At 60.2% G+C, this 10,480-nt stretch overlaps 2 protein-coding genes across 2 annotated transcripts; both read right to left on the bottom strand.

Moving 5' to 3' along the window:
* Window positions 1-456: 456 nt before the first annotated feature.
* On the bottom strand, window positions 457-3,234 carry OT_ostta19g00670 (unnamed product; the record flags this gene model as incomplete). The annotated part of the gene is made up of 2 exons (XM_022982704.1): window positions 457-3,024; window positions 3,178-3,234. 2 exons carry the CDS (start codon window positions 3,232-3,234, stop codon window positions 457-459), a joined length of 2,625 nt encoding a protein of 874 aa, XP_022841262.1.
* A 3,127-nt stretch (window positions 3,235-6,361) lies between these two features.
* Window positions 6,362-9,582, bottom strand: OT_ostta19g00660 (Bacterial surface protein 26-residue repeat; the record flags this gene model as incomplete). The annotated part of the gene is made up of 2 exons (XM_003084330.1): window positions 6,362-9,217; window positions 9,364-9,582. 2 exons carry the CDS (start codon window positions 9,580-9,582, stop codon window positions 6,362-6,364), a joined length of 3,075 nt encoding a protein of 1,024 aa, XP_003084378.1.
* Between the last annotated feature and the right edge of the window lie 898 nt (window positions 9,583-10,480).

The raw sequence follows: 10,480 nt of genomic DNA, 5'->3' as shown, positions 1-10,480 counted from the left end.
CTAAACCCTAAACCTAAACCCTAAACCCTAAACCCTAAACCCTAAACCCTAAACCCTAAACCCTAAACCCTAAACCCTAAACCCTAAACCCTAAACCCTAAACCCTAAACCCTAAACCCTAAACCCTAAACCCTAAACCCTAAACCCTAAACCCTAAACCCTAAACCCCGAACCCAATTCCCCTAGAGTTAGGGTCTAGAATACAAAATACCCTAAACGTCTCCTGATTTGTTTGAAAGTGAAATGTCTCCAGAGCCACTCATCGTGTCACACCGAGAGTCCAACGACCTTGACAGTATTTGTAATTCATCACTTTGCGAGATAGCCAAAGCAGCCCCCCTCGATCCCTCATGACAAACACGAGAAGAGTATTGATCTCCATCAATACCCCTCGCCCATCCATTCAATTCGAGTGTCGGAAGTCCGCGATTCGATTTCTTCGCCGCGTCGACGCGTTCATATTCCCCACGAACAGTTTTCAAATACACTCCAATCAAGTTGAGATGCTTGACTTGCACTTGCGCCAAAATCCTTCGTATCGAACTTTTGCTCACCAACCGGAGATGGAGAGTTGTGCTCAGTCTTGGCGCCAGCCGCATCGTTACCCTTGGCGTTCCAGAACTTGTACACGCCAGTGACTCCGCTGGGGAGAACGGGTGCGATTTGCCAGTGGAACATGTCGGACTCCTCGACGTTCTTCACATTGGACGAGTTGAACTGCCAGGCGATCTTCGCCCACTTACCAGCGACGGTGTGCGTTGACGGTGATGCGGTGCGCACCTTGCCCTTGTGCCACGCGTCGCGATCAGTCGTGGCTGTCGGCACGGCGTAGCCGTACAGTTGACCAAACTCGAGACCGTTGCGCTCGAGGAACGTGCACGAGGCGCCGCACTTGGTGCCGTCAGCCTTGTAGCCCTTGCGTCCGACGTAAATGCGCGCGGGAACGACGTTTTGCGGGTACACCCAGTCGTTGCCATCCGGGCGCTTCGCCGCGATGGCTTTGCGTCGGTCGACGATGGCGGTCTTCATGGCATCGCCACCGAAGATGCCGTTGTAGCCGGAAGGAGAGAAGCACACAAAGTCTTCGTGGCCGCAGTTGAATTCGACAACCTTTTCGAAGCCGCCTTGACCGAAAGCGCCGGTCGCGTACAGCTTCTTCGAGGCGATGTCGATGACGTGCGCGGTGAGACCGGCGAAGCCGTGCGTCGCAGTCTTGGTCGCATCGAGATCCGTCCATTCTTCAACGGTGACCCACATGTCGTTTTCAACGCCGTACGTGACGCCGGAGGCAGAACCGTACCACTGTCGCGCTTCTTCGAGGTGAGACGAGCAGAAGGAGTGGAACGTCCACGCGTTGGAGGCAACCGCCTCGGCGTTGGCGATGTCTGAAGTAACGTAGTGACCGTCGACGGACGTGTCACCCAAGTGGGCGCCCACGGTGATTTGGTTCGTGCCATCGCGCTTGACGACCATTTCGCCCTTCATGTTGTAGACTTCAGTGAACAAGGACCCAGCTTCTTTCACGGTGGGAGCCGCGCTGACGGCGTTTGAATCCGCCGTGGTGGCGAAATCGTACGAGAGCTTGGTGAGATCCGACGTGGAGTATGCAGCCGCGGTGGTCGGCATGCGGTAGTCGATGTACGACACGTGCGAACCGGTGAACTTGGCGCCGTTGCCGTTCACGGGCATAAACCACGATCGACCACCGGAAAGGTAGCCGTAAGATTCGGCTTGGAAAATGACGCGAAGCGTGTCGATGTCCTTGCGCATGACGCCGAGACCGTCCGGCACGCCGACCGGCACGTAGCCGGTGTTCGCATCGGCCTCGCCGATGGTGAGAATCGGCGCGAGCGGACCGAAGCCCCAGTCAGTCTTACCATCCTTACCGTCGCCAATGTACTTGAATTCAGGGTTACCGGCGCCGTCGGAGGCGTCGCCGGATTCCGCCAGACGCGCCGTGTGCCAGCCGATCGGCTTCACCTTGGCCGACCACTCAGTGTAGTGGTCATCGATGGCACCCACGACGGATGCATACGCGTGTTGCAACCACGGCTGCGCGCCGCTGTGATCAACGTTTTGATCGCGCGCCGACGGCGGTGGAATCGGCGGCGCCGGCGGTGGCGTCACGTACGGCGGCGGCGGACTCGGCGGCGGCGGCGGGCTCGGCGGCGTCTCGCAGGTCGTCCCGGACCAGTTGTCCACGCACACGCAGAACCAGTTGGTGCCGTCGAAGCGCAACTTATCCCCGCCGGGGGGCATGCACTTCGGGGGCGTCAAAACTAAAGCTGTGGTGTTCAGAGCGTCGACGCGTCCAGTCAATTCAGTGTCTTTAGTTTTCAACTCTGTATTCGTGGCGTTGAGATCATCCAACCGACTCTTCAATCCATCATCCGTGGCGTTCAACACGTCCAATCGATTCGCCAACCCTTCGTCCACGCGCTTCATCGTCGCGTCCGTGTCGTTCAAAGACGCGATCAACGCCGAGACGTGCGCGTCCACGCGCTGCGACTCGTTCCTCGACGACTCCAACGAGTCGAGTCGAATCGACAGACCCGCGTCCGCGCCCTTGAGCTCGTACTGCGTCGCGTTCAGAGTGTCGACGCGCGACCCGAGGGTGGCGTCCGTGACGACGAGTTGCTTATCGGTGAGGTTGAGCTCGTGAATGTACACGTCGACCAAGGCGTCGATTCGGCTCGATAACCCTTCGTCCACGCCCTTGAGCGCGGCGTCGGTGGCGTTCAGGGACGCTACGTGCACACTCAGCTCGGCGTCTTTGGTTTTCAACTCTGCGTCCGTGGCGTTGAGATCATCGATGCGTCCACTCAACGCGGTGTCTTTGACCGCCAACCCGTCGACGCGCTGCGAGATCCCGACGTCGCCGTCGTAGCAGTACACGTCGCCGTCCACGCGAACCTTTTGAGACTTTAGGACGATTTCAGAGCCCGCGCCCGAGCTCTCGAGATGGACGTCGCCGTCGTCGTTCGACACCGTGACGCGACGAACCGTCGAGTCCTTCGTCACCGGCTGCGATTGGAATACACGCGCGTCGAGTCGAAGTCAGTCGACGCGTCGAGTCCGCGGTGTGCGCGAGCGGAGCGTCGGGAAAGACCCTAGAATGAGATCTCGTCGCGTTTGAATTTTAGCCTAGCACGCACCCATCGAACGGCTTGCGCGCGCGCCGCGACGGCGAAGAGCAGCGCGAGCGCCGACGTCGTGGACAGCACTCTTCGCCATCGCGTCGACGACCCCGCGGCCCGCGATGACGTTCGAACCCGACGTCGAGGACGAGAACGATCGGCGTCGGCGTCGGCGCGCGGGGGCGCCTCGCGCGTCACCGCCGCGACGCGAGACATGGCGACGCGCGTGATCGACATCAGTGGTACGCGCGCGACGATCGTGACCCTCGAGCGACGCGTCGATCGCGTCGACGTCGACGCGGCGCACACAATTGTGACGATCGGATCGAGACCGAGATCGGGGGAATGTGCCAGAGTGGCACGCCGCCCGGCGCGGTCGCTGTTTCGGACACGGGACTATCCACCACAAACTACGGGGTAGGTATTCCTGGAGAGTGTACGGAGACAAAAGCGACGCGTATACGTCCTCTGTGTGTGTACTTAAACGTACGATTGATCGCCATCGCGCGCGCGTTTTCGCACGAGAGAATATTCCAGAATCTTCTAAACCAGCGTCGGCGCTGTCTATCGCGTGCGAGACTCGCCGTGATTTCTTCTCGCGCGCGATTCATCTTCGTTCGGCGTCGGCGTCGGCGTCGAGACGTGATGCCGTCGGTCGCGCCCCCGTGTTTTCGAACCAGTTTCGGGCGATCGATCGATGTCTCGCGTCCATCATCTACTTACTGTTTGTCTACACACACGATTCTGTACACCGACAATGTCGGTAGACCGACCGCTCATGGATAAAAAAAATCCTCCGGAACCCATTCACGGTATCGAGTCATGACTCGTGATCGGGTAAGAAAATGCTCCGGGGTGCGTGCGTATGTGCATACAGTCAGGAAAACGCACCGCGGCGACGGATGTCGATGTCGTCGCCGCCGAGCGCTCGCGCTCGACGCGACGCGAGCGCCCACGTCGACGCGGGCGCCGGACGCATCGCGTTCGGTGTTTCCATTCGCCCTCGTGCGCGACTGAAATTTGTTCATCCCCGAGCGCGCCCGCGAACGGATCGATCGATCGACCGACGATTCGTTCGAACGAACGGTCGAATGATTCGCGCCGACGGACGACGCGCGCGCACTCGCGGCGTGTCCATCCTACCGACGATCGGTTCAACCGTCGCGGTTCCGTACCCCACCGCCGTGTACGCGGCCGTGCCGTCGTCGCCATCGCGCGTGCGCCTTGTGCACGCGCAAGCACGGCTCGCACGTCTTCTTGTCCTCCTGGAAGACATCGGCGCGCAGGGTCTTCTTACAGCTCGAACAGTATCGCGCCTGCGTGCGTGAAATCGGTTTCCCGTGTAACGCGCACGTGCGCGCGTCGACGCGTTCGAACGCGGTGTCGTCCCACGCGAAGGCTTCGAGCGATGCGTCGAACACCGAGTCGTCCACGGCGATGACGCCGACGTCGCTCACGCCGCGAAAAGGCGCGGGATACGGTGCGCACACGACACGGCGCGGTGGTGCGTCATCCCCGTTCGTTTCCTCTACGTCCGTGACGCGTCGTTTCTTCGACATCGCGCCCGCGCGTCGGGGAATGCGTGAACGGAGGAGACCGACGCGCGTCTGAAGTCGCCTCCGCGAGACTGAGCTAAAGACGTATTATATCACTCATTGGAGCATAACGATACCTATGACATCTGAACACGACGAATCCCCGCGCGCGTCGACCGCGATGGGCTCGAAGAAGAGCGAACACAGCGTCGCGCACTTGCATCGATACCGCTCGGTGACGACGGCGTCGATGTCCGCGTCGGCGCGCGTGTACCCGGTGTCGTTCCCAGACCCCAGATGTGAGGTGCAACTCCTTGAGGCTATACTTCCACATCCGGCTCGTACACGTACGGCTGCGCGTCCTGGAACCACCACTCGCGCGTCGACGAATGTAGTAGCCGTTGGGGATCGTTTACGCGTTTACGATTCATAACTCAAAACATACCCCCTCGATTCCCAAATGCGAAAAGCGTCTTGAAAGGGGGCCGCCGCATTCGTCGCCGCGTCGCCGCGTGCGTCGCCGCGTGCGTCGCCCTCGACGTCACCGAGCGGTGCTCGTTCGTTGGTGTCGTCGCGAAGATCGAAGCGATCGAGCGGGGACAGTCGCGCGACGGTCAAAGCCGAAGAACTGAATCATTGAGTTCATTTTCACGCGGCGAACGACGGGCGTACGCGCGCGACGACGCGTCGGAGGGAACACACCGCGCGACGCGAATCGTCGTGAACGAATCGCGGTCCCGCGTGTGCGCGTCGATGCTCTATGCACACACGTCCCGGAAGAGTGCGCGTGCTTGACGCGCGTGAAATGAACGACGCACCGAGCGCGCGGACGACGGTCGCGCGTTCGCGTCTCCATCTAACTCGAGATCGGTTCGACGCGCGCGCGCGTCAATCCAAAGTACGCCTGATGTCCCATGTCGTTAATAGTAGTCGTTATCACGAGGTACACCAACGTGTCGTCAACGTGCGCTGTGAAACCCGCATAAGACCAGTGACCAGTCGCGATGACGCGCACCCGTGCGTGCGTGTCGTACGATGCGAAGACGTATGTCTTTTCCACGGACGCGCCCGCGCCGAGCACGCCCACGCCTCCGAGCGTCCATACGTTTCCACACGACGCGCACGGTGTCGAACCCGATTGCGCACGCGTCGACGAACGAAGAACCGGTCGGGCACGCGCGTCGGGATGCGTTCCAAGGCTGCGAGTTCGCGCGGCGGGGGGATGACGCGAACGCGAACGCGCGCGGATCCATCGACGAATATCGGCGTCGCGCGTCGACGCCACGATGTGCGCGATCGATGCGTGTCGGTTTTCACATCGTTTGTTAGCGCGCATGTTGTCGTCGTGGGGTCGACAGAACGCGCGCGAATCTGTGACGATCGCGGCAACGCGGCCCGTCTCGACGCGTTTTGAGCGGCGGATCGGCGTCACAGAGAGATCGGCCGCGTCGAAAGCCGCGCGCGCGATCGGGTCGTTTTGTATGTCGTAGTATCGGTATTCAAAATCGTCTCGAGCACGCGTCGCTCGACCGTGCGCGCGCTGCGCCGAGGAATGAGAAGCGCCCGAGCGTTCGTCGTCGCCGACAGACTTGACTGACTTCGATGTACGCATCATTGTGCAGGAATGTACGAGTACGTCCGTAATCCACGTCGCTTGGTCACGCATCATTTGTGTCACTCGCCGTAGTCTCAGGATGACGAGAGCGCGAACGCGTACGCCGCACCCGCGTCTGCCGTCGTGCTATTTCGATCCTTCGCGTACGCGCCGACGACGATCGTTCCGTCAGAGATACCGACGGCGGAGCCGAAGTAATCGTTCGATCCTGCGTCTGAAGCAGCCGAGAGCTTGTTCGTGCGCGTCCACGTGGTTCCGGAACGCGTGAACACGTACGCGCTACCGCTGTTGGATTGACCGTTGTCGTCATCTTCGTGCGCCCCGATGACGATGGTGTCGCCCGACACGCTCACGGATTGGCCAAAATAATCGCTCGAGCCAGGATCGGACGCCGTCATCTTCGCCTTTTGGACGTACCGCCATCGTCGATCGGGTGTGGGGACGTCCCACTTGGACATGAGCGCCGCGCGCACGCGCGCGCGGTCGGCGTCGGATAATTTGGCGTTGAAAACCAAAACTTCGCCGATGAGATTCGGGACGTGGTGACCGTCGAAAGCGGCGCCGCCAAGCATGACATTCGTCAACGAATTCGCCGTGTACTTGCCGCTCGTTTGGAAATCCACCGCACTCGTGCCGTTGTCGACGTCGACGAAACCGTCGCTCGAGCCAAAGTACACGTCGGCGACGTGCCACGCGTCGTACGACGCGTTGACGCTCGCGAAAGCCGAGCCGTCCGACGCGCTGAGACCAATCTTATTCGCCGCGCCCATCTGAGACGTCCCAAAACCATAGCTCCCAGTCGAGCCTGTCGCGTGGGTGAAGATCACACCTAGCTCTGCGTACGCCAAGACGCGATAGACGATGAAAACCTCGGGTTCCGAGCCTCCGTCGGCGGTAAACTGCAGGTACTGCCCATTCGCGGTGAAGTTGATGGCGTTCAATCCAGCCTGGACGTGTCGCGCGTACGTCGGTGACCCGACGACTTGTACGTCCGTCGCTTTGCCCGTCGCGTCCGCGAATGAGGTCACGACGTCGCCCGACGTTTCCACCGTTTCGGAAAAGTCGAAACGATGCGCCAGACTGGATGGGTACGCCGTCGCCGCGCACGAGCTCGGCGGACCGTCGTCCGCGTCGTCACACGTAAATCGCGCGTTGTGCGCCGTCGCGCCCTTGAACATGTCGGTGAGATTTGCCCCGCTCGCGATGCGCCAACTCGTGAGGTTACGACTAAACGTCGTCGCGCCGTTGAACATGTTGGACATGTCGCGGACGTTATCGACGACCCAGGAGGAGATGTCGCGATTGAACGCCTTGGCGTTTCGAAACATGTCGTCCATGCGAATCGCTCGCGAGGTGTCCCATTTGCTCAAGTCTTCGTTGAAGAACTCGCGATCGGCGAACAAATCGTGCATGTTGAGCAAGCCCGTGGTGTTCCACGACGAGATTGGCAGTCCCGCCTCGCCGCACTTGTCCAGACATTGACAAGATCCGTCGAACGCCTCTTCGAAGCACGCGTCCACGGCTTGCTCCAGGGCGACGGAGGAGGAGAACGGCGTGACGTAACACGCCGACGGCGGGCCGTCCCGGTCGTTCGGACACTTGAAACTCTGCACGAAACGCGTATCGCGAAACATCGCATACGTGTACACGTCGGAGGATACGTCCCAAGATCGAATGTCACGGTTAAACGCATACGCGTACGCGAACATTTCGGACATTGAAGACGAGCTGTAGCAATTGCCCCACTCATCGCATGTTCGCGTCGCCGTTCCCCGGACGTCCCAACTCGTGATATCACCGTTGAACTGGCGAGCGTAACGAAACATGTACGCGAAGTTCGTCACCGCGCTCACGTTCCAGTTGTTCAAGTCTTGGTTGAACGAGTACGCGCCGCGGAACATGTAAGACATGTCCTTCACGTTCGAAACGTCCCACGACCCGATCGGTTGATTGAATCTACTGTCCCAAGAATAATAATCGTAAAACATGTTAGACATGTCCGTCACGCTCGAAACGTCCCACGACCCGATCGCTCCATTGAAGGCCCTCGCGTTGTAAAACATTCCCGCCATGCTCGTCACCGCGGACGTGTTCCATCTCGAGAGATCTTGATTGAAACCCTCCTTGTCCTTGAAGAGTTCACGCATGTCCGTGACGTATGACGTGTCGAAATCCGATATGTTGCGTCCGTCGGTGACGTAGCCACACGGATCGTTGTACGTGCACGTACACGCGCCGGAGCTGCTCCTCGCGATGCACGCCTCGACGGCGAGACGTAAAAGCTCGTTGGGCGACGCCGGATCGGGCGGCGGACTCGGCGGCGGGTTCGGCGGCGCCGGCGGCGGCGTCACGTACGGCGGCGGCGGACTCGGGCTCGGCGGCGGGCTCGGCGGCGTCTCGCACGTCGTCCCGGACCAGTTGTCCACGCACACGCAGAGCCAGTTGGTGCCGTCGAAGCGCAACTTATCCCCGCCCGGGGGCATGCACTTCGGGGGCGTCAACGCCGAAGCCGTCGCGTTGAGATCATCGATGCGTTCGCTTAACACGGTGTCTGTCTTCTTCAACTCGGCGTCCGTGGCGTTGAGATCATCGATGCGTCCACTCAATGTAATGTCTGTCTTCTTCAACTCGACGTCCGTGGCGTTGAGATCATCGATGCGTCCAGTCAATGTAATGTCTGTCTTCTTCAATCCATCGTCCGTGGCGTTGAGCGCGTCGATGCGTTCACTTAACGCGGTGTCTTTCACCGCCAACCCGTCGACGCGCTGCGAGATCCCGACGTCGCCGTCGTAGCAGTACACGTCGCCGTCCACGCGAACCTTTTGAGACTTTAGGACGATTTCAGAGCCCGCGCCCGAGCTCTCGAGATGGACGTCGCCGTCGTCGTTCGACACCGTGACGCGACGAACCGTCGAGTCCTTCGTCACCGGCTGCGATTGGAACACACGCGCGTCGATTCAAAGTCAGTCGACGCGTCGAGTCCGCGGTGCGCGCGAGCGGAAAGTCGCGAAAGACCTAGAATGCGAAAGACCTAGAATGAGATCTCGTCGCGTTTGAATTTTAACCTAGCACGCACCCATCGAACGGCTTGCGCACGCGCCGCGACGGCGAAGAGCAGCGCGAGCGCCGACGTCGTGGACAGCACTCTTCGCCATCGCGTCGACGACCCCGCGGCCCGCGATGACGTTCGAACCCGACGTCGAGGACGAGAACGATCGGCGTCGGCGTCGGCGCGCGGGGGCGCCTCGCGCGTCACCGCCGCGACGCGAGACATCGCGACGCGCGTGATCGACATCAGTGGTGCGCGCGCGACGATCGCAACCTTCGAGCGACGCGTCGATCGCGTCGACGTCGACGCGGCGCACACAATTGTGACGATCGGATCGAGACCGAGATCGGGGGAATGTGCCAGAGTGGCACGCCGCCCGGCGCGGTCGCTGTTTCGGACACGGGGCTATCCACCACAAACTACGGGGTAGGTATTCCTGGAGAGTGTAGGGAGACAAAAGCGGCGTGTATACGTCCTCTGTGTGTGTACTTAAACGTACGATTGATCGCCATCGCGCGCGCGTTTTCGCACGAGAGAATATTCCCAGAATCTTCGAAGCGATCGATCGATGTGTCGTCCATCATCTACTATTGTACTGTTTGTCTACACACACGATTCTGTACACCGCGCGACCGACCGTTTATGGATAAGAATTTCCTCCGGGACGAATCTTTGGCGTATCTTTTTTCCTACCCCTGTATATCTTCGAGTCATGACTCGTAAACTGTACACCGCGCGACCGACCGGTTGTGAGAAAATGCTCCGGGGTGCGTGCGTATGTGCATACAGTAAGGAAAACGCACCGCGGCAACGGAGGTCGATGTCATCGCCGCCGAGCGCTCGCGCTCGACGCGACGCGAACGCCCACGCCGACGCGGGCGCCGGACGCATCGCGTTCGGTGTTTTCATTCACCCTCGTGCGCGACTGGAATTTGTTCATCCCCGAGCGCGCCCGCGAACGAATCGATCGATCGACCGACGATTCGTTCGAACGAACGGTCGAATGATTCGCGCGACGCGCGTCTGAAGTCGCCTCCGCGAGATTCGTATTATATCACTCATTGGCGCATAACGATACATATTACATCTGAACACAGCGCACGACGCTCTCTACATACTACCCGAGCGATTCGCACGACCCGAC

Source organism: Ostreococcus tauri (genome assembly GCF_000214015.3).
Source record: "Ostreococcus tauri WGS project CAID00000000 data, contig chromosome 19, whole genome shotgun sequence".
NCBI lineage: Eukaryota > Viridiplantae > Chlorophyta > Mamiellophyceae > Mamiellales > Bathycoccaceae > Ostreococcus > Ostreococcus tauri.
This window is presented reverse-complemented; position numbering and strand designations above follow the sequence as displayed.